Source organism: Amphiura filiformis, chromosome 1 (genome assembly GCF_039555335.1).
Source record: "Amphiura filiformis chromosome 1, Afil_fr2py, whole genome shotgun sequence".
Taxonomy (NCBI): domain Eukaryota; kingdom Metazoa; phylum Echinodermata; class Ophiuroidea; order Amphilepidida; family Amphiuridae; genus Amphiura; species Amphiura filiformis.
In genome coordinates, this window is record NC_092628.1 from 43,270,155 (window position 1) to 43,294,970 (window position 24,816).

Genomic DNA, 24,816 nt, shown 5'->3' on the forward strand with positions numbered 1-24,816 from the left:
TATGGATAATTTTGTAAGGATACCTTGATATTTTTGCCAAATTGCTATTCTGAGTAATGGGCCAATTAGTTTCCTGCCTTACACAGGATTGAATAGGAATTATCATAGTTCAACTGTTATTATTTGATTAAATAAACCTCTTTTTAATAAGTACTTTCAAGGATTTGAAAGTCTTCTAAGTCCCACAGTCAAATAGCATGTAATAAAGAATTCCAAAATTTGTTTTTTTTATGGTAATGTCATCTTTAAAGGCCTATAACTCAAAAAATGTCTGGCGACTTGTTCAGGGATTTGTTGGAGCTGGTCACATATTTAGATAGCATGTGCTAGTCACCTTATAGTGTGCAATGTCTATTTTACACTTTTGAATATTCTCAATCATCCAGGTAGATAAATATAATAAAATGAATATTAAAACTGTTCATCCGGGCTTACTATTTTTGATAATGAAGCATCACCAACTGTGTCACATGTCAATAGTTCAGTGCCTGATCAGTCAGCCTGATGATGCGTCATGGATGTGACGTGATACTATCGCTATCAAAAATGGCAAGTTCGGATGAGCAGATTTAATATTCATTTTATTATATTTTACTACTATTTATGCTTATATTTGTTTGAAATGTTATTTATTTTTGTATTTATATGTTGTTTTGTATTTGTTCAAATTTTTTTGGTCTTCTTCCCTCAGATCCACATCCAGGCTTTGAATGTGCGAGTGTCATACAATGATGCAATGCTGTTCCTTGCCATAATGAACTCACTACCAGCACAGATCTTACAGAAGGATGATGAAGAAGAAGCAATGCAAGTAGAAGAACAAAAGGCGATTACAAAAGGGAAAGATGCCAGCTCTGAAAGGTTTAAGAAGAGACAAGGTGAGATTGTGATGTAGATATATTGAGACCACAGAATTAGAGAAGGAGAACCAGGACTCCCTATAGCGCCACATATAATCGCAACATCATCTATGGGGAGAAAATTGAGGCTATTCAGGTCCTTGCCGACGGTGCACAGAGAAAAACAATTCTGTATCTCATCTGAAGTGCCTTGGTACTCACATGCAGGTCGCATCAATTGCATCTCTCATCTCCCTTGAGCACATTCCGAGGGAACCAAATACCCCCAATTGTCGCTCCATGTCTGTATCAAAATGGTCGAGTCCCAATTCTCCATCTCTAATTCTGTGATTGAGACTGAAATATTGATGGCTCAACTAATTTGTCATTCATTTGCAAAGTTGTCTACTTTTTTTGGTTTTGATTTGTTTGTTTGTTGTTTTTGGTGAGCTTTGTTGCCTTTTCATTTTCTGTTTATTTCCTGAAGATGCAACAAAAACTAAAATGGGAGTGTACTTGTCAGGATTTATGAAACAAATTTGCCTCAAATTATGGACAGGAAAACCTATGTGTCTTTGGCCCTTGAACATGATTAAAATAAAATTGCAAATAGGTTATATAAGAGGTTTAGCTTTAAACATGTTCAGGGGCCAAAACACATATGAGGTTTTTCCTGCCCATGGACAATATGGTCAAAATTTAGTTGCAAAGAAGAATATATTGTAGGAAAACTATAACTAGATTTTCAGATCTTTGTTGAAATATTCCACCTCGTCCGAATTTTTGAATGCAAAAAGTTTTTGCTTGATTTCTTAGCTTTAAAAAATCTCAATGTATTAAAGTTGGGAGAAATCATAAAGTGCAATCTACAGGAAGAAACATTTTGTTTTACATTATACCGTTATTACCGTACCTTGAGTTCTCTTCTCTCTACTGCTAACTGTAATCAAAATTTTACCACAACTACTTTTTTTCAAAATTCTTTGATTCAGTTTCCAAGCTGCAAGAGCTTGGCTTCAGCAAGCATGACTGTGAGAAAGCTTTAAGAGAAAGCAGATATCAACTGGACCAGGCAGCTAGTTGGCTATTAGAGAATGCCCAACCAGTAGCTACCAGTCTGAGTCCCAAACATAAGCAACAGGAAGAAGATGAATCGGGAGGAACTTTGGAGGTTGCTGGTGTTGAGGTAGGTATCCAACGAGCCAAGTCATGGTCAGGATTTGGTCGGCCATCTTTGGGTCCCTGCAACACCAAAAAGCCGCTTAAAAATCGATGTTAAATTCTTTTGTGTTGTAAACTGTCATCATTCTTTTGTCTATGTGTAACACAGGAGATAGAATGCAGTTTAAAATCCCCTCCAAGGCTGCATTATTTCACATTTTGGGTGAGATTGAGCCGACGGGGACCCAACTTTGGCAGCCATTGAGATATAGGAATGCGTGAAATTGGATTCGTCTATAGTACAGAAAGCAGATACTATGTGGATGTTGGAACCCAAAAATAAAGGGTAGAACATGATCAATCATTGGGTCAGATGCCGTCTTTGCCTGCCCAAAATCTTGTGGAAGATACTTTTGTAAAAGTGTGTTTGTGTATACATTTCAATTTTGAGAGGTTAAAAAGATACCTTATAATACCTCTTATGATGTAAATTGCTTTTTCATTGTCATAGGTAAGAGCTGGCAGTGTGTGTGTCTGTCTCATCGATGATTGTCGGGATTCAGATGTTCCACTGATGGAGATATCTCTTCAAGGAACACATTTCTTCCAGAAACTCTTACCCAACATGCAGGGTTCTGCTGCTTTCACACTCATGGCTGACTATTACAATAGGAAATCGTCTGGCTGGGAACCATTCCTAGAACCATGGAAGTAAGTTGAAATGTCACAACAATATAGTTGCATTTTTTATTCAGATTTTTTAGTTTTCTTTCAATTTTTAATATTATGATAATATCGATTTTGTGAGAATCTATATATAAATCAAAATTTAGAAGAGTTTTACTTCATTATTATGTAGAAATGAGACTTATTTGGCTATTCAATTTTAATTCCACAAGATTCCACTGTCATTTCAATTCTAGTTGCACTTCCACGATTATAAAATCCAGTTGGATTTGTCAAAATTTGGCCCCAAAAAATATTGTTTGGAATTACAAAATCATGCTCATCTTTCCCACATTTTATGAGAAAAATAGTTGGATCTGGAATTAAAAAAAAAAAAGAACTGTTGAATTTGGTTAAAATATTCCAAAAAATTTTTCAATGGGGATGTAATTTTCATATGGAATGGCCCGATTGACATTAGCATTTTTTTAAATCTTATTTTATACAATAATTACACTTATCTCTTGTGTACATCTGAAATAAATAATAGGTCACATTCAGTCAAACAATATAGAATCAGTGAAAAAAGTTTGTCCACAATTTACTCCTGTGGTATTCAATTCATTAATCGTAGTTGTTACTAAAATTATGTACAAATGTTTCCATTTAGGTGCAATTTAGAATGGATCCATCAAGAAAAGACACAGCTTTACCCTGAAAAGTTGTTCATACAAATGAAAGGTAAGATAGTAGGAAACCTGAAATGATAAGATTAAACTTAAATAGATCTCCTATGTTGTGACCAAAGCCTTTGATATTGATAATGATCATATAGTATTTATTAGGGTCCCTCATTCGCGCACTGTCCTTGGGCTCTTCCTAATGATCACATAAAAATAACTAGATCATGCCTGGGTCGTTTGATGAATGTGGTGCCATTGTGATGATGATGTGATTTAAGTGGAAGACTGCTGAATTACCTTGCCAAATACTATAGGTGGTGTCAGTTTTCTCTAAGGCAATAATCAATATTGTAGTTAATGATACAATTTGTGTTTTGATTGGTTGTTTTCGTTATATTTGTTAGTTTTTATGTGTACAAAATAGAGTTTTACATAAATATAACTTTTAAATTAGCAGAAACTAAATTATGACTTGTTCTACACAAAATGTAACATTAGTAACACTGTTTTCACCTATTTATATTTTTAAATTGTTATCATATCTATAAGTAAGATGTCTGATGTTGTTATAAACTGATACATGGCTGTTCCATTTACTTTGCAGTGAATGAGCGTCTAGACCTAAATCTTACCAGTGCTTTGATGGAGCTGTATGCAAGTACTAAAGCAGCATGGACTGAAGACTATGTGAACAAGGATCAAGTAGATGGGTAAGACATAATCTTGTAAAATCCAAATCATGTCTGTCAGATGTTGGACAAATATCAGATGAGAAAACAGTGCCTTAGTGGGCTATTCAAATTGAAATCCATGCCCCCTTTGGAAGACATGAGCTATAATCTACCACACAGGGGTAAAGTTTTCAAATGGAGGCACCCATTCAGGTAACTCCATTTGAAATTCACACTCCTATATGGGAGATTAAGGTTCACGTTTTCTATAGGGGGTGTATGCATTCCATTTTGATAGATTGGATACTCAGAGAGCCTACCGAGCAGTAATTTAGAGACAAAAATGTGTAAAATTGAAAATAGGAAACATCTGCTATTACACTGTGTTTGGATTTAAGTTCTTGTTGAGACTCCAATTAAGTAATCATAATTTCTTGCACAAAGGACATCAATTTAGGCTTAAGTTTTTCAGATGGTTTAGTATATGGACATATATTACATATTATATAAAAAATGAGGGCATATGTGTGATGAAATCTCACACAGTCTCTTTGAACACAATTTGTCTAAGTTTTTTTAATATCCTTCTTCATTTGTGCCCACTTTTATTTCAGAAAGCACATTTTCAAAACAAGGTGTGCCCTTGTACACGTTTTTGTCAACAACATGCCTCTCATAGCCTGCAGTAATATAGGCTTATTTTAAGAGATGTGATACTAATTTTGGCTGTGTCTGTTTTGTTAACAGGATGGCAAGAAGAAGATCTCCTTTCATACCATATGCACTCAGGAATCTGACAGGATGTACACTGTGGTTTGCTACGCTCACATCTACACCAAATAGGTTAGTATACAATCCTCTTATACCTGAACTATGACGATCTCTAATTACATAAATCTTTTGTATGATTACAATTTTTTATCAGACCATCGTGTTGGTGTGAAAGATTTACTGTGTTGCAAATACAGAGTGTTCTTTTGAACATTTTAAGTGTACATGAAGTGACGCAATTATTATCATTGCCAAATTGGTCACCATATTAAGTTATTTCAGGGTTGCTGATATTTTTCTCTGTAACCATATAATATCTGCTGAAGTCAACCAAAGTGGCTCAACACAATGCCTTCGAGTTAGCAATTCCATTACGAAATAAAAATCAAACAAATTGCCACTGAAATGTAAAATATTGTTGATGTAAAATCTTGCATAAATTATCATGTGAAATTAGAAGTAAATCAAGGTGATTTCCATTGAAACAAAATGGTAAAAGCCCTGCAAAGGGTTCTTGAAGTTTAATCAAGCTATCTTGATTTGTTTTTCTTCCTCTTATATACAATAACTGAGCAATTCTTTTATGCCCTTTACAGGTTGAGTTCCCCACATGATCCTGGTAGTCCTGTAAGCCATGCAGGGACATGGGTAGAAGTCTTGCCTGGAGATGAAGTCTCATTTATATTTGAAGAAAAGGGAAAACATAGGCACAGGGTAAGAGTTAACATATGTGTCTGTTCACTATGCATACACATGTACCTACTATAGTATGTATTTATACCCACATACACCTCTCCCACACACATACAATAAACATGAAAAATATTTTAAATTGGATATTTTTATCAAATTGTTTTTGCAAGCATTTTGAATAATTCTAATTTCAAACTTACATTGTGTCAATTATGTGTCTAATTAAAGGCCCATTCAGTGATTTGCTCATCCGGACAATCGTAAAATTCATCAAAATTCAGATTTTGGTACCTTTGTCATTGTCATAGATGTGCTAACATAGCCTGCGAGTGGATCAGCTGAAAGCCGTGTATTTAAGACAAAATAAATCATTTTACGAATCTGTAATTTAGATACTGACAGTATCTAAATTAGCTACATGTATTTGAATGGGGCTTCAACTTCGTCCAGTACTGCTGTTTTCTTTGTTTTTTGCCAAATTTGTCATTTCAAAAATACTAAATGACAATTTGAATGACTTATCCTTCACTTTTAAGCAATATATAAACAATTTAAATATTTTTCCACTTGTGCTGGGATCACTGAATGGGTCTTTAAGTGTCTTCACAGGCAAAGAGATGGCATACCTATTTTAACAGCCTAACAGCTATCTCTTTTCGACTGAGGAGTGCTTGACATTCTCAGGAAGTTGTAACTGAAATTGAGTATATCACCTTGTGGTTTTAAATTAATGCTAACTCTGCAATACTTTCCTTCCCTTTTTGTTTATTAGCACACCCATGAGTTACGTGTGCACCAGGTGCTAGTGAGAGTAGAAGGCTGGGATCAAGTGGCTCCTGTATCGGTGGATAAAGTTGGTGTGTATTTCAGACTTGCCAAACCACAGACACACCAAGTCTCTGCAATAGTAAGTGTGCATCTCATATGTAATTGATTTTTTGATCAAGTTGATTTTACTTTTAAAGAAACATTCACCCAATTTTGAGCCCTAATGCTTTTGTGAAAATGTTTAGTTAATTAGAGAGCCCTAAATACATTTTTTTAATTTCAAGTTTTCGGAATTAATTATTTTGACATGTTAGATGGAGCATTGACATATGTGATGCGATCAAGCAAAATCATTTGGAACTCGTAAATATTAAATTTTCAGTTTCTTATGGGACAGTAAAAAGCATTTACAAAGCTGCATTTTGCAGAAAACCCCTTTGAAATTGAACAACTAGTTCCAAAGATATGCACAATTAAAGAGTTTCCAAAACAAGAGGAAACAAAAGGAAAATTTTCCTTTGTTTGGCTATATCTCAAAATCAATATGTCCGAGTTCCGACTGATTTTGCTTGATCGCATCACAATGATCACATATAATGCCCTACCCATAATGTGTATCCCTGCTGGGACCACACAGTTAAGTTACAGGAGTCCTAAATGTAAACATGTGATGTCATAAGTCAACTCATCTGTAATGCTGATAAATGACAGATTAATGACAACTACATCAAAGTAGGTTAGGTGAGTGAAGTCAAATTTAGGCATCTAAAACATCTTATTATTATTATCATTTTTGTCTTCTAATAGTTCAATGTGCAACACTCAGCAAGAGTAGTCTTTGAGGTCACTTTGGAAGGAACAGCTCTGAAAGTAGTGACTGTGCGGTCAAGCCTTAGACTTGTTAGCAGAGTCAGCATCCCTATGGAACTCAAGCTAGTCAACTCAGAAACACAGACAGATGGTAAGACTCAATAGCTAGTGTGAATTTCATACACTCCTAGATATAGCGAGAACCAATCAGAGTAAACGTTAGTAAATTACTAGCCGTGCATAAATATATATTGTAATAATATATAATTGCACGGGCGCATACTCCGCATAGTACTCGCAGTGCTTTCGGACACGTTCATTTTTCTTGCAGGTATATGCATTTATATTTTGCTTGCATATGCAACCGTTTTTAGTGACAATATTGTTATAAAATAGCTAAAATCACAGATTTTTTTTCTCGTGTATGAAATAAATGCGTATCACTTATTGCTCGAGAAATTGTACAAAATAATGCACTTGTACAATCTCACTCCCAACAAGTGAAACGCATTTATTAACCTATAATTAGTTTCTGATTGTAGAGGCAGTATTGAACTCAAAACTAATCATTAAATTATTAAGGAGTTTCTTGTCAAAATATGAATAGATCATACACCAAAGATGGACATGCTGTGCTAACTTCACTTATATCTCATTACCTGTAGCTCCGCTAATTCTACCACTGTTGGAGCCCAACACTGGCTGTTCTATCCCACTACCGCATACAAACTGGCAGGTGTTTGTGCGCCCTCATGGTTGGGGAGTCGGCTTCTGTCAGCGTGCGATACCATGGCAGATGGTGGAGAGACCCAGAGCTATGGCAGCAGAACCAATGGAGTGTAAATCCCCAGGGAGCTATGATGAAGGAATATTTAGGTAAATTCTGGATTTTTTTTACTCAAAATTTTTAAAACAATCCAACTGAAATTTTTTGTTTGTTTGTAGATGTAAGTTTGTGATGTGGCATGCATTTGTAATAATATTTCCATAGACCTGTATGACAGAAGCTTAAATATGGAAAGATTTATATTATCCTATGTTGTATTCTATAGACTTTTCCATGCATCTTGTCATATACAGTTCCAGTGTGTGACTGTCGCTGGCAGCATTGTCACAGTATGTGTTCAGATGTCATAATGTTGTGTAGCCTCCATATATTGGGACATAACCCATTGTAATAGTACATGAAGCAAAAATATATATTAAAGTTGGCAAACACTGTAGAATTCTGTCTACAGGCATATATGCCTCTAAAAAAAAGGAAGGTTTTATTTCAAACTCTAATGGTGACCCGCAGGTCAAATTGCTAGAATTGAACATTAAACACACCTAAACAGACACAATGCAATTTGCAGGCAGCAGCTTAATCAGCGCCAATATTGCAACATTGAAACAAACAACTATACAAACATTCAATCCAACCCAACCACATCCCCCAGTAGGCAATGTGGATATAATGCCTTGCCCAAGGACACAACACGTTCGGACGAGCGGGGCTCGAACTCACAACCATATGTATTTTGAGTCGAGCGCCTTATCCACTCGGCCACACGTGCTCCCACAAGGGTGTTTTTGTTTTTTGTTTGTTTGTTTTTGTGAAAGAGACGGAAGGCAGACAACCTCCACCAAAGCATTTGGAGTTTGAAGCAATTATATTACTGAAAATAGGTCTCTGTTGTAATACAAGGGTGTGTTACCATAGTGTGCAATTATACTGAATTCTCATCTGCAGAGATCACAGTTGAAATCAATCTAAATATATTGTTTTTATCTAGATATGTGGCCAATATCAAGCATGAAGGCTACCCATCTTCAGACAGTGCAATAATTTCATCCTCACACAACTCAAGTAAGAGTAGAGCTGTACCAATGCAGCCTGGTCATACCATTACGCGACTGCCACCCAGGGTGCTAACTAAATATTGCTGTGTTTTATTCTAGATATGTGGCCTATATCAAGCATGAAGGCTACCCATCTTCAGACAGTGCAATAATTTCATCCTCACACAACTCAAGTAAGAGTAGAGCTGTACCAATGCAGCCTGGTCATACCATTACGCTACTGCCACCCATGGTGCTAACTAATCTACTGCCCTATGAACTCACATATGAAGTGAAGAAAACCAATATGAAGGGGACCATCTTGCCTGGCAAAGATGAACCATTGTATGCTGTAAGTGCTTTTCAAAGAATGCATGATAATCAATAGAGGTTATGTGTGACTTCTAACAAAAGGTGCTGGTTCCCGTAGTATTCCTCATTCAAACCAATTCAATGCGCGACCTCAGAGTTACCTGCATGACTTTGGCAGACTATTTTGAAACACAAAGTAGGTAATGGTGCCTCCAACGGACAAGGTACAAAACCCACCAAGGATCAAAGGATGATACAAGAGGATACCTAGAATATATAAAAACAGAAAGATTCGAGCCAGGTATACCAACTTGGTGTGGGGAACAAAGACAAAGACAAGATAAAACTAATACGGTTTTTCATAGAGGTAAGACGTGCTTATTTTGCTCTGAGCTTTGTTTGCTACTGAGTTCTATTTGAACTTGCCTTCAGTTTTCGACTTGAATTTTATTTTACAGTATCTAGTTTACATTGTTTGCTTTTATATTTTGTTGCCTGTCCCTGAAGAAGAGCAGTTTATCTGCTCGAAACGTTGGTTGTATTTTTGTTTACCATCCCTGTGGTTTTGGATTTTTTCTAATGCAGACGTAACAGTGCATGTACACCATTCTGGTTTACATACTGCATTAGTTTTTATCTTGCCTTTGTCTTTGTTCCCCACACCAAGTTGGTATACCTGGCTCGAATCTTTTTATTTTGAAACAGTCATGGTTGCACATGCAGGTACTTCTTTCGAAAGTCCTAAGCAAGGTATAGCAGTCGCTGATAGGATATGCAGCTTATAGAACACAGATAACCTCTATTGTGATTATGGCTTTAAGATCAATGAATCCACCAGATCTAACGTGATAAAATATTCAGATTTGAAGATTTGGGAAGTTTCCAAAATATTGTACATGTGCCAGCAAATTTTAAAATTGGCATGTGTGAAATAAATCAAATAAATCAAAGTCGGACTTTTAGTTGAAGTCATATATTTAGAATGACTCATTACTCACTTAAAACTGTGCATTATGGGACTATTATAATAATAATAATATTTATTTGAATTACCAAAATACAAACAATATAATAGTAATAATACAACATACAAGTAAGAAAATGGTAATTCGGGAAAGAAAAATAGACTTGTAAGTCCAAACACAGAGTACTTTTTACAAAGAACATTATCAAAAGATAATGTGCAAGTCAGTAACCTTTTGTCTTCATACATACTGATTTTCCAGTTGCAATCCATACACCTCCTATGGAAGACATAACCTTAATCTTCCACATAGGGAGTGTGAAATTCAAATGTGGTAAGGTGATTCAATTTTAAATCTATACCCCCTGTGTTTGAGATTAAGGTCATATCTCCCATACAGGGAGTATGGCTTTCAACTGAAATAGCCCATACCATCATGGTATGTACTAATATCCTAATTCATCACAACGTAATGAAACGGATGAAGATAAATACACAGTACTGGGTGATTTATTGAATATTTGTCACCCCTCATGCATCATTTTCCATACTTCTCCATTTCCTATCCCAGGCGGATCTGAATCGTGCTATGGACATCGTGTTTCACACAGAGAACTTCCCAGATTGCCCCATGCCCTTGTCTATACCAGCAAAATTGATGACGGATGGATATGGAAGCATTATCCTCAGAGACTCGCATGCGAAGAAGCGCCATCTACTGCTGAAAGCAAGAGTGGAATGCAGAGCTGAAAGATCACTGAAGGTATTTATGGCAATATTGCTTTTGTTAAGTAGCTTGATTTTAAAATGCAGGTTAGGTAAGGAGCGTAATGATGGTCTGTCCAAGTTATCAGAAACTTTTACTTGATGTCAGTAGCTTAAAAAAGAGAAAAAAACAAAGAGGCCTTTGTATTTCCATGAACTTTCAGTAGAGACACCTGAAAAAGTACCAGCCATATTATTCATCAACAAAGATTTGTTCTACCAATAATAGCTCACATCTTTGATAGCACTCCCAAACATTATACTTGATTCATTTTACCTTGACAGTCGTGGGGGGGGGGGGTCCTTTCGAACGTTCCAATGAGTCAAATAGGGCCCAAACTTACGCCAGAGTGAACACGATAATGCGATTGATTTTCTTACACGTAAAAATACGGCCAATTCAGAGAGAAAATCTTGTTTGTTGTATGGAGCCTACTATAGACAATTACTTTTTGTTGGCTGCTGAGCTACTAATTATAGATACTTCATAACGTGTTCCTATGTTGAAAGTTGACAAGCTATTTAAGAGAACACAAATATGCACACGGTATAGACGATTGAATGAAGACGATTTATTTGTACTAGGATTTCATTTAATAGTATTTTTGATTTTAATATATAGGCCTACCTGACACCCAATCAAGAACATAAGAAAATATTGTAAAGGCCATAAATATACGCACATATGCATAGCGAGACAAACATAATAAAGTTAATCTGTTCTTTTCATTCTCGATCGCTAACATTGTTAACATTTGGAACATTTCACATGCATGCTATTTGTCTCAATGCCTTCTCAGGCCATATAGTAATTTAAATCGTGAAACCGTAGAACGATCTGTTGGTCAGCATAGATATTGAATAAAATTGAGTCCCACTACATCAATCATAAGCTACACCCATTTTTGAAATATTGCTTACCAGCGACTTAAAATGAATGTACAATAGATCGGACAGTTTCATCAAGGATGTCAACTCTATTTTATGGTGCAAAAACATCAGAAATCAGTACAAAGTACAGTTTTCTGCTGGTAATGTCCAGATATGTCATGTCATTAAAACTAAAACACAGCAGGCACATATAGTAATGGCCTGCAAAACAATGTCCAATGTTGATGCATTTTCTTCAGAAGAAATTTTTTATTACTAGAATAAACCAAAAGTAATAATTTCTACCCATTTGGAATTGAACACAGCATATACAGTCACTTGTTTTAATTCCTTGTTTTATCATTACGATATCTAACAGTGTATTTGTTTTTACCACTTTTTTGTTCACCATGTATGCAGATCTTGATATCAGCTCCATATTGGCTGATCAACAAATCAGGATTACCACTGGTATTCAGACAGGAAGCAGCAGACTACGATGCAGCAGGGCAATTTGATGAACATGAAAGAGCTAGGAGTGTGGCCCCTCTTATGTTCTCATACACTGACTTAGAAAAGCCTGAAATGTTAGTGTTTATAGCAACAACAACATGTAGAAAATATAATAGAGTTAAACTTTATTGAGTGAAGTATAATAGAGTAGAGTAGAATTTTTTGTGATTTGTTTTTAAATGATGTATACCGTATTTGTTTTATTATTCGCCCAGTGAGCTCTACGTAATCATTTTGGGTGGGCGCTTATTTTTTACATTGTTTAAGCGAACAAGAAGTAAAAAAGGCTACATGTATCATCATAAGTGTGTCATGTTTCAGACCAAGATTCATATTTGCATGGGCAGTTAATAAACTGATATCAGTTTGCTTGTTGTAAAGTCACTGGTTGGGTGCTTATAAGGGCATGGGCAATTAATGGAACCAATACGGTAGTCTGAGATGCTGTGTGTTATTGGGCTTTAAGTTGGTCCAGTTTCATATATGATCAGAAACACTCAAATTAATCTGAAAAGACAAGCAGTTTATAGATTATGTAAGCTTATAAAATGTCACTTGTAATTGCTTGTAGCAATATTCATCTAGTTTGTTTGATTATACCTTGCTTATTTTTATAAACACAAAAAAAGCAAGTCCACGCTCCAGTGAGCTTTCATCTACCTTAACCTGGTCACATTATGACAATTTGATTGATACGGTCATGTGCAGAATCTTGTTAGCTCAAATTTCGCTATTTATTATAAGTTATGCTTGTTAACCGAATGACTTACAATTGAATACCTGAGTGGAAGAAGGGCCCAACTCCAATTTTTTACAAAAATGAGTTAGGCCCATCATTTTATTGCCAGCAGACTGTTCTTCCATGTGTGTGAAAGATGAGCAAAAATCCACGCTCTAAACATTCTGTCTATAAAACTTTTCAAAATATTAATTTTTTTCTTAATATCTCAAAAACAGTTTTGATGGAGTTGGGCCCTTCTTCCACTCAGGTATTCAATTTTATGATTGGTTTCTTACTGCGGCAACAGAGGCAGCTCATTTTTAAAAATAAAATGGAATTATAATTTTCGAATATAAAGCCAGCTTGTTACATTGCAAACATTAACTAACTTAAAACATGTGCTTTATGTTCTAGGTGTATAATGCGTCTAGGTAAGGGTGGCACTACCGGCACACCTTATTGGTGCAGTAAGGTTTCACTAGAGGGCGGCACCGGTATGCGATCACTCAGAGTTCACCAGCAGGGAGGCAGGCCACAAATGTGAGTATACATTGTTCTGATGATATAGTAGCAGGGTTCCCAGCCACTCGGGTAAATTTGAGAAAAACTGCCAAAATCGGGAAAACCCCAGGGAATTTGAGTGATCCAAAAGGGCAATTATTTTTCAACCGATTAAGCACCCCTCCAAACGGTGAAAATCCAAATTTGGTAAAGTCATTTCTTATGGAAGTTTAGAAATATGTCAGGGAAATATCAGAGAAAACAGGATTTTGTGAAATGTTGGGAGCATTATAGGCATTATGATAATTTACAGCAAAACTAGAATGACAGTTCATCTGTGTTGGTAGGCAATTATTTTGCATAAGGCCAAGTAAAATAAATAACGTGTATATCATCCCCGCCCTCACCGATTTTTGGAGATTTTCCAATATTTTTGTTATTTTTTCTATTGCTTCCTTACTTTGTTTCTAAAATTGTTCTGATGAAATGACATGTTTAGAAGTTTTTGGTTATCATTTATAAACACATTGCAAACACTTTCTTCAAGCTAGGGGTAGGGCTTTGGGGAAATAACAAAAATATTAGGGGGCCTCCCCGATTTTATGATGTGTTGACAAACATTTGCAATTGCAATTTTACACAGAAATGAATGGTAAAAAAATAACACAATAACAAATAATAAGGACCTCCCTCACCAATTTTTGAAAAAGTCCGGACGATATACATGTTATTTTTTTTACTTGGCCTAATTTGAACATAAAAATGAGATGGTTCATCAAATTTCCCATCTCAGCATTGACAATCAGCAAGCAGTGATATGTTGGACTCCTTAGGCTAAAAATCACACACATACATCAAAGCAAGGTGTGTGATTCTTTGAAGTAGTCTGTGATGAATGTTCCAATGAAGGTGGACACTTGTCATTATGTGTGACTAAAATGAAATGGTAATATTTTTTTCCTGATACAGGGTGTACCACATTGGTATTGATATCAGACAAGGAAGAGGTCGTTACTGTGACACCAAGATAGTGACCTTTGTACCACGTTTTCAGTTGGAGAATAGATCAAGCTGCAAGTTAGCATTTGCTCAGAGACACTTAGTGCAAGGACTGGTAAGCTGAATTGTTTTCAATAGTTTTATTGCTGATAGTCTGGTTAATTAGAGTCATTTGTTAAAGGACGGTAACCCTATTGGTTTAGGATGTGGATTTTCTTCAAACTTATGTACAATGTCAAATATCATCCCCTTTGTGCATCCATGTAAAAAACAAGAACATTTTCGCGTAATGTGAATAGCACAGTTAACAAGCAAATACTTTTTTTACAAATTTTCAAACTATTGCTGGTTTTAAAAACAAATTGTATACAATGTAAAAACTTCTGCATAGGATGTTATGTGCATCCTAGGCTGTGAAACACTGCAATCTATAGTTCGTTCGGCTTGTAATTGGCAAAAAAATGAGACTCGTAACATTGTGTATTGATATAAAATGGTATGCACGCAGTTGGGCGCAGTACTTGCGCTAGGTGGGCATTTCATAATGCATGGCTGGCACATGCTTAGGCCTAAAAAAAATTGTTTGATTGGCGTAACATGAAAAAAAAATTAGGGTAGGTCGGCTGGCAATTTTATTTTTTTACACACATTTTAAGCTGAAAATCACAAATTTTTTCTTTTTTTTTTAATCTTAATCTTTTTTGATTTTTTTTATTCATTTTTTTATTCAAAAAAATAAGAAAAAACGTCTAGGGTCGGGGCTATTTTTAGGGTCGGTCGGGTTACGCCAATCAAACAAATTTTTTTAGGCCTTAACTGGATTTACTCGAGCTGTGCATATTGCATTGTTTGGAAGATCATTCCACACTGATAAGGTCCTGATGAAATATGAACGTCTTGCACTGATGTTTTTAATTCATGATTACTCAATGTTTTGTGGAGATGGCCGGGCTGTTTTAACTTCAAGAAGAAGTGGTATTTGGGCTATTCCAGTTGAATTCCACACACCCCCTATGGAAGACATGACCTTAATCTCACACACAGGGGTTAGGTGTAGATTTCAAATAGTGTAATCCATTCAAGTAACCCCATTTGAAATTCATACTCCCTGTGTGGAAGATTAAGGTCATGTCTTCCATAGGGGGTGTATGGATTTCAACCGAATAGCCCCTTTTAATAACGTTTTGCTACTGGATTGTTTTGTTTGTACAGGGTGCAGAGAATCCTGGTGAATACCTGACCGTGATGCCTGGATCCAGTGTCATCTTTCACTGGCCTAGGGATGATTTAGACCGGTTACTCTGTACCAGGATGGCAGATGATAACAAGTGTCGATGGTCTGGTGGTATCAGAATTGACAAACCAGGATCACTTAATATCAATATGAGGTGAGTCAGGATAACTGAGACATAAGTAGAGTATAATAAGAAGAGGCTTAGTCAAAAGACACGATTATACCAGAATGGCCGATGATATAATAAATATCAATGTCTGGTTTTATCAGGAGAGAGGTAATCAATGTGACATCACATGTCCGCCATCCTGTGGGTGCAGGCCTTTTTGGGTGCCTCAGCATACAATCTATTATGCACAAACACTAAACACTGCAACAGCACACGATAATAGTTACGTGATGTGCTGCACATTGTGTCCAACCCATGTATATACAAATCAAGTTGTACCCACAAGATGACGAAAAGCTGACGACCTTTATTGACAAATGAGTAATAACAGATGTTGATGGGTGGTGGTTTTGTCTGTACAAATCGGGCGTGTGTTTCACTAACATTTACGACATGTCGTAAGTATCAAAATCGTTATGACATGTTGTAACTTCCATTTCACTCAGGAGATTGCGTTTAATGTACATCTTAAGTATTAGGGATTTGTAACAGCAACACATCGTAAAGTTACGGCAATTAAAGAGTCATCGTAACTTAACAACGGTTGACAGGTTACTTCTACTAACAGCAACACATCGTAAAGTTACAGCAATTAAAGAGTCATCGTAACTTAACAAGGGTTGACAGTTTACTTCAACTATGACATGTTAAAAGCTTAGAGAAACACACCACAAGTACATTGTGAACATAAAAACAAGAGTTTTACAGGACAAAGGAAGGAGCAGAGGCCTAAATTTTCCATTATTTTTGTTGCTCATTTAAATACCATGTTTATTATATTTATATTTATTTTATTTTTCTCTCAGGAGTAGCAACCAGCAGTCCAATATCATGCATGTAGAAGTGAGCCTAAGGGGTGCTACCTTCTTTGTGATATTCAATGATTACAATGATATCCCACCACCGTATAGAATAGATAACTTGTCCGAGGTGGATGTGGTGTTTTACCAATCTAAAGTAGCAGATATGTCTCTGAGAACTACCTGTAGAGCTAAAACATCGTGTAAGTACAAATTATATATGAAGATATTGTCATTGTAGTCATTGTATTTTCATACGGAAGTAATTCTATATATGTGACCAACTCCAAAAAACCCCGAACAAGTCGCCAAGCATGTTTTTGAGTTAAAGGCCTTTGGAGATGACATTCCCATAAAAAAAGACATTTTGGAATTCTTAAGGGATCTGGAATGAGCATTTCGACAGTATTTTTTGTGGTACATGAGAGCACATCAGACATCGAATTGCATTCTGAATACGAAGAATTTCTTTCTGATATCAAATAATTTTCATTTTTTTGAAATTCACGATATAATACAAATTTTATGACAAATAATTAAAATTTGATATTTTTCACATTTTTGATATATATAACAGTCCTCGAAGTAAATTTAATAAATCTAATGATATATTCTTAAAGTGTATGTAGCTGGGAGAAAAAGCTGACGATCAATTGAAAATTTTGACCTTTCATATTGAAGATATGGATTTTTCCCAAAAAGACCTAATTTTTGTTGGTGTTTTGGGAAAAAAAATCCATATCTTCAATACGAAAGGTCAACATTTTTAATTGATCGTCGGCTTTTCATCACTCCTACATACACTTTAAGTATAAATCATCAGATTTATAAAGTTTACTTCGAGTACTGTTAAATATCAAAAATATCAATTTTTAATCATTTGCCATAAAATGTGTATTACATTGCAGATTTCAAAAAAATTATTTGATATCAGAAGGACATTCTTCGTATTCAGAATGCAATTCGATATGTGACCCCTCGCCACAACTGAGCCCTGAAGTCGCCAATCATCATTTTTGAGATATTCAACCAAAATATTCTGCTTGAAATTAGGTTTAAAATGATGTATATCATGTCTATAGTACTTGACATTTAAGTAGTGAAAATCAATAAAACAGTCAATAAATCCTTTGTTTCCTATTGTTTATTGTTAAGTTCGATGGAGCATATCTCAATAGTGGCACTGGCGACATCCGGGCTCAGTTGTGCCGAGGGGTCACATATGTCTGATGTGCTCTAATATCCCACAATAAATACTGTCCAAACGTTCATACCCCATCCCTTAATTTCATGGTATTTGACTGTGGGACTAAGTGGACTTTCAAATCCTTGAAAGTACTTATTAAAAAGAGGTTTATGTAATCAAAAAATAACAATTGAACTATGATAATCCATATTCAATCCTGTGTAAGGCAGGAAAGTAATTGGCCCATTACTCAAAATAGCAATTTAGCAAAAATATCAAGGTATCATGATCCATATCTTGAAAAGTTTTGATGCTATTTATGTAATTTTGGTATCATTTTAAAGCTTATTGTTTAGTGCTTACATTTTTATTCAAATTATGAAATGTCAAAAATGCGACTTGTTCCTGGTTGTGTCAGAGCAGGTCACATATTGGAAAGTGTATTGTAAAGTGTTAGACTTGCATCCTGTAAATATATGTTTAAATAAAAAATATTTATTTCCCACAAATTTTGAAAATGGTGCTCAAACCAAGAAATCAGGTGCAGCTTATTTTGCATTGCAGCTACTTTGCGTATATCATTTTAAATAGCAAAATCCTAATTTTGTATACTAGATTTCATGCAATATGTTGGGGGAACAACCCAGGCACTATTGCCCCAAACTGACCAAGATTCAAATGTAAGCAATCTTAGGCACAATGATTGGAAAGTTCTGACAAAACTAGACCTTCCCCTCGAGTTAAACCTTGTGCTTAATGTCAATTACAGAACACTAATTTTGACCTGAGCACTTTTACTGAATTCCCATTTGTTCAAAGTTTCTTACACCCACAGCTATTCATAGGATATGACATCCCACCATCTATAATTATTCTAAAAAACACAGTCAAGGTTGCATTAATTGCACAAGTTTGAAAAAGTATTTGAATCATCAATATTCTTCCAAAAGTATGACAGTCAGTACAATATACTTGCATTGCAACATACGCTATGCATTTATAACAAAGCATGACAAGTCCTTGGGATTGAGTCTCATCTTGTGATGCGATGATGGTTATTTCAAACTATGATTATAAACCAATAACTGAGTCAATCTAAATACTTTGTGTCATTACAGGTGCATATTCGTGGGACGAACCAATTCTTCCACCAACGCTAACTGTAGGAGTAAAAGGGGGATCAAGTGCAACATACAGTTTAGAAAGGCTGGAGGAAGGAGAGAAACTCTACTATGAGAACTTCATTTATATAGCAATGACACACACATTTGACAGGTAGGTATTCGGTGTGATAAAGTTATGCCTTTTGGGTGCACACCAGTAAATAGCCTCCATTGACTTTCTGTACAAACAGGGTCCAGGAAAGAGTCATTTTCTTGACTTCAGAGCGACTCAGCTCTTAAAATCTTACACTTTCTGCAAGTTGAAGGTCAGCTGAAGACATCTAGTCCAGAGAAATCATACGGAGTCCAGCGGTTTTTTTTCTTCAGAAAATTGCCGACTAGATCACCCTATATAAAATGCAGCTTACGGCGACTCACAAATAGCTTGGTGTTTCTGAAATGTAATACATTTTGAAAGCTTAGCCAAATCTTCATAAAGAGTCGGATCCTGCTCATTTTTCACAGACAATCAATTTCCCAGGCCTAAATGAGGATTAAATATGAATCAGGGCCTAATTGTTTGTTTTAAGCCTTTAATGTATTATATTCAGTCGTATTGCACGTTTCCTCGTTTGAAACACTGTGACTTTTCAAAAAGGATATAGGAGATTCCTATTTACTGGTGTGCACTCTTTTTAATGCTTCTGCCAAAAAGAATTGGCAGCTTAGTATGTGAATCTTGTCCTGAAGAAGTCAGAGCTACTCCTGATGAAAGCTTGAGAGTTCCAACTTGTCCGATGGCAAACCCGCTAAAAATTACTAATTGTTATGAACTCCCATCGTAAAAGCCTATCTCACAAGTCATTAAATTCAGGGTTACTTAAACTTAAACAAAAAATGGTTGAAATTAGTGACAACAATATTTTGAGCCTCTATGATACCATGTCCATTGTTTATTACCCCTCTGGTTATTTTACTTGCAGGCAATCCCAGCAGTCAGGACTACCCAGTAGTTCAGTAATACAAGGGGAGGAAAGTTACAAAAGGAAACAGCTGGTATTTGATATTGACATTTCTGGGTCTGATAAATGTGTGGTATTGAGACCAAAAGTAAGTCATGTGTAATTGTTTATTTTTCCATGTTGTTGTTGTCATTGTTGTTGTTGTTTGTTGTTGTTTGTTTTTGTTCTTTTGTGTTTAAGAGGAGAAAATCAAATCTTAGGCAATGTTTAAAGACTAAACTATTATGTAGATTATAAAGATTTACCAAAGAAATATGAAGTGCAAGTAACTTTCAGCCAAGAATGCTGCATCAAAAAGCTCCAGTTGTTCTATGATAGAAGATTTGTTTCAGACGTCAATAACTTTTCATAATGAAGCTGTGTACTTTATTGTACCTTGTATGTTTATCCTTAAATATTTCTGCAATGACATCACAGATTTTCAATTTCCTATGCAATTATTATAAACATGCAGAGTGATATTGACAAAAATTCTTTCCTTGACTTAAAGCCAGTGCAGAGAATTAAACAGCTTGGCAGAGTAACATCCAATCTGCATGCACAAAATTTGGCAAAAGCGGTTTCTTCCATTTTAAGTAGTATTCAAAATGTTGTAGTGCAGTACTGTTAAAGGGTTAATCTCGATAAGTCCACAAAGTTAGCCTGGATACAGAAATCATGACAATGTATCGCAAATCTGTTCAATCCATAGGAGCCAGGAAGGCGTAGCCAACTCTGGCGTATGACCACCACGGGTATGCTTCAGAATGAAGCCTTCATTCCACCACGGGATCCAAGGAAGACACCGTCAGAAACAAGTGACATGTTGGTGCTGGACATTGCAGAATTGACAGCCAATCCACAAAGACACATACCACTTGCCCTAAGGAAAGCAGATGAAAGAAGGACGGCCACACAGACATGGTTCTTTGATGTGGTAAGATTAAATGAGTCTGATGTCTGTCAAAATCAAAATTCAGTTTTCAATTTTATTACATAAGCCATTCTCAGAGCTTTATTTTGCTGAAACCCCCATCATAATTGGATTTACGGTTCCAGAGATATAGCCATTTTAGTGCTGCTCAGAACAATAAAATACAAAGGAAGTTTAACACTATTATTGGCTATATCTCAAAATTAATATTCCCGACATCCTACTCATTTTGCTTGATCACATCACATCTATTTCAAGGTCCTTTTTAAGGGTTAGTCCTTGCATGTACGTGCGAGACATCAAGCGTGTGCATATGACCTTGTTCAAAATAATGCATGTGCTGGATGGTGGAAACATTGTAAGTGCTGATGTATTAGATCATTCAAGGAAGGATTGTACCAGAAAATTACTCAAGCAACAAATTAAGCCAAGTATGATATGCCATACTTTGTGATAAATTAGTCAAAGTGTATTTGCCTGAATTATATCCCAATATTATATTTTATCCTTTAGTTGATAAAAATTCTCTAATCTCATTGGTCAAACACCACTTGGATAAAGGTGAGAGGTATCTTATATACCATTCAAATCTTGTTCTTTGTTGTTTAAATACCCAGTATTTTCAAGTATAAATACATTTTATAAAAGTAAACCAGTTTTAAAGTTTGCCATTATGCATGATCAAGATGCACATGAGCTTGTGTAGAAATCTTCATGCTAAAGTGAAGATGTGTTGGTTAGTTGGTGATAGGGATTGGGTAAATACAGATTTACATATGTCTCAATTTTTTATTTTCACTCTACAGGATGGTAGATTACATTGTAACATTGGAGGATTAGTGGTACAAGCCAGACATGGAATGCAAGGACTATATAATGGTAAGATTTACAGTTTGGCACTTTTTTTCTTTTGATTTGAAAATATTTATATTGATGACAATATATTAATCTATACAATTGACCATAGTCCCTTTGGCTTGCATGCTCAAGACAGTAGCGTCCTTATGTCATACACACCAGATCAAAGTCGGAGCATCTTTAGTGCATATGTATCACAATGGATGCTACGGTCTCGAGAAAGCCATGCAAATGGACTATGAACAAAACTTAACTCCCATCCTTGAATCATATTTAATATTTGAGTAAGATCATCAAGAAATGATAGTAGCTTAACTTCAGCTTACTGGAATGAAAGTTACTAAGATTCATTCATTGGAAAAAGTTCAAACTAACAGTTCCAACCCAAGAGCATTAAATTAGGGTTAGATATTTAGAGTTGGGAACAGGATTACCCAAGGATTAAGATTGAAGTTGAGATCAGTGTTGGTGGGATTAGTTATTCTAAATTTACTTTGAAAAAAATTACAGAGTACAAGTCAAATTTACTTGTCTCATTTATAATATGCAACAATGAATATGACAAGAAAAAGAATTATGCCCCTGTCATACTTTCACGCTGTGTGCTGCTGCGGCAAGCAGCATGATGTATCAGCCAATTCTTTATTGTGTTCATTTGTCTACAATGCGCATGTTTCACTCCAGTCATCGGCAAGCAGCATGACAGTATGAAACCAGCATTAGTAACTTGGCCAGTTGGAGCAGTCAGATGACTATTTATTAGGCAAAAAAAGAAACATTTGTCTCAAAACTCACAAGTGGTTTGAAAACAAATGCGAAATGCAATTTTTTTTTTTTTTATTATTCCCGACTTGGTATTTTTATGATACTTTGAGAAAAAAGTCTGATTTTCGCCAAATATTTCCGGAAAAAAGTAAAAATCTAGTAAAGGGCTCCTGTTAATCCCACAATCATGACACATTTGTTTGTTTCTATCAAAGGTGGTGAAGTGGTACTTGGTCCAACAGAGTTCACACTACAGAATAGAGTACCAGTTGAGCAAGCCATAGAACGACAGAAGAATTTGCCTGGTTCTGGGAGTCTTGTGGTTAAAGTTGTAGCTGATGGACCTACTAGGGTGCTACAGTTATCTGATATATGGGCTAATCAAGTAAGTACTTACTTTGTCGCTTTTGTGGAAAGCTAGCGTCGTCAGTTAATTTATTCATCTCATTAATTTTATAGTATGTCTCATCTCAAGTTGAGTGTAACACCATGTTGGATTTTTCAGTGGCAGATTAGAATCTGTGAATCGACAGCGTACAGTTAAATCGCCATTCTACGTATGTGTATACGCCCCGTGGTAATAGGTTGGAGCGCATTTCGAATCTGCCACTGCAAAATCCAACATTTTGTTGCTCTCAACTTAAGACGAGACGCATTATAGTACACAATTTTAGCTATTTTAGTAGAATGCATATACAGATATACTGTGTTATCAACATTGAAATAAACCATAACATATATATTACCCCATTCTCAAGGTTTTGGATGTCAACCTATTTCTGAAGTGACATCAACTTTAGAATGGTGGTCGCCAACCCCAACCCCAATCTCAACATCTAAATATTTGAATCCGAACACAAATCCTAACCTTAAACTTAAAACCTAACCCTACTCCTTATCTCTTGGGATAGCACATGTAATTCTAAAGTCCTACCCCAATTATTTCCAACTTCTAGTTTTGGTATCAAATATAAGCATGCTCTTATTCTTTGTTCATTCCTCCTTCAACCCAACAGCAACCAGCATCACAGAAGTCTGTTCCTGGTTCAAGTTCTAGTAATAGAGAAGACTGGATACTGGTGTCTAATGAGAGAAAAATGGCTGACAGTCTTGTTATCAAGAGACCAAGAGTAGCATCTATATCTGATGCAGTGGATGAGGAAAACACCAAGAAAGATATTGAGGTAGGCAGGAATATGTGAAATTACTAATCAAAAGCTGATAAATGCCATTTTCAAACTTTTTTGAGATAAGGCCAGCAACATCTACCGTATAACATGTATTATGCTAGCTTTAAATTGGCACCATTTCCAAGGTAATTTTTTGAAACTATGATCAAATGTAGCAAATGGTTTTTTTTACATTTAATCAGTTACATTTGCTCATCTCAAATTGAGAAGAATGGATATATGTATATAACCATTTTAGCAGGGTCTTACTATTTACTATTTTTCAATTTTTTGGGTGTTTTTTCCCAAGATGGTCACCAAATCAAAAAGTGACTACCTGACTGATTTTGAAAAATTACTCAATGTTGTAGACTCTAGCCAAATCAAAATGCAGAAGGATAACACCATCCAGAGCTACAGCTAGCATTCATTTTTTAGAGCCTATAGTCGGCACCAATTCATAAACAAATTTGCTGACAATCTTCAAAACAAAAATAAAAAGGTGCTTTCACATTTTTATCAATAGTAAATAGCATAAAAAAAGGAGTCGGCGGCTAAAAGGAAGCGGGCGGGGATGAGAAACATTGAAATTTTGTTACTTCCCCCAATAATTTCACAAAACGAATATGGCAGATTGCGGACTCAAGTAATTGCCGTGCCGAAACAACCAAAGCAGAAGCTGATGCAGGCAAATTTGACACAAAACTACTTCTTTTGTAACACTACTTGTTTTATTTTCTTTCAGATGGTGATATGGCTGAGGGATGGAGTTGGTCTATCCTTAGTCAATGATTCCCTACAAGAATTAGCATACATCACGCTAACAGGAATTGATGTTCATTATCTTGAATCATCAGGGGAAATCAATCTTAATGCTGGAATCAACAACATTCAGGTAAGATCCATTTCCATACTTTGGGCTATTCCAATTGAAATCCATACACCCTCAATGGAAGATTAATCTCCGACACAGGGAGTGTGTATTTCACATGATTTACGATAATACTTATCTCATTAAGATAACAGACATGACAGGTGTCCAGTCGAAGTGTCTGACAAGATTTTCATT

General features: G+C 35.7%; 1 protein-coding gene across 1 annotated transcript in view; it reads left to right on the forward strand.

Annotated features, from left to right (window-relative positions):
* Nucleotides 1-24,816, forward strand: part of LOC140147414 (intermembrane lipid transfer protein VPS13D-like) — a 191,383-nt gene that overhangs the window by 57,844 nt on the left and 108,723 nt on the right. The window contains 24 exon segments of the mRNA XM_072169194.1: nt 692-878; nt 1,832-2,025; nt 2,512-2,711; nt 3,337-3,407; nt 3,954-4,059; nt 4,768-4,863; nt 5,388-5,505; nt 6,257-6,391; nt 7,060-7,213; nt 7,728-7,938; nt 9,004-9,235; nt 10,731-10,922; nt 12,215-12,381; nt 13,443-13,568; nt 14,499-14,643; nt 15,741-15,916; nt 16,738-16,934; nt 19,036-19,192; nt 20,004-20,130; nt 20,734-20,958; nt 21,762-21,834; nt 22,794-22,963; nt 23,595-23,762; nt 24,493-24,642. Of these exon segments, the coding sequence (XP_072025295.1) occupies nt 692-878; nt 1,832-2,025; nt 2,512-2,711; nt 3,337-3,407; nt 3,954-4,059; nt 4,768-4,863; nt 5,388-5,505; nt 6,257-6,391; nt 7,060-7,213; nt 7,728-7,938; nt 9,004-9,235; nt 10,731-10,922; nt 12,215-12,381; nt 13,443-13,568; nt 14,499-14,643; nt 15,741-15,916; nt 16,738-16,934; nt 19,036-19,192; nt 20,004-20,130; nt 20,734-20,958; nt 21,762-21,834; nt 22,794-22,963; nt 23,595-23,762; nt 24,493-24,642 (3,777 nt within the window).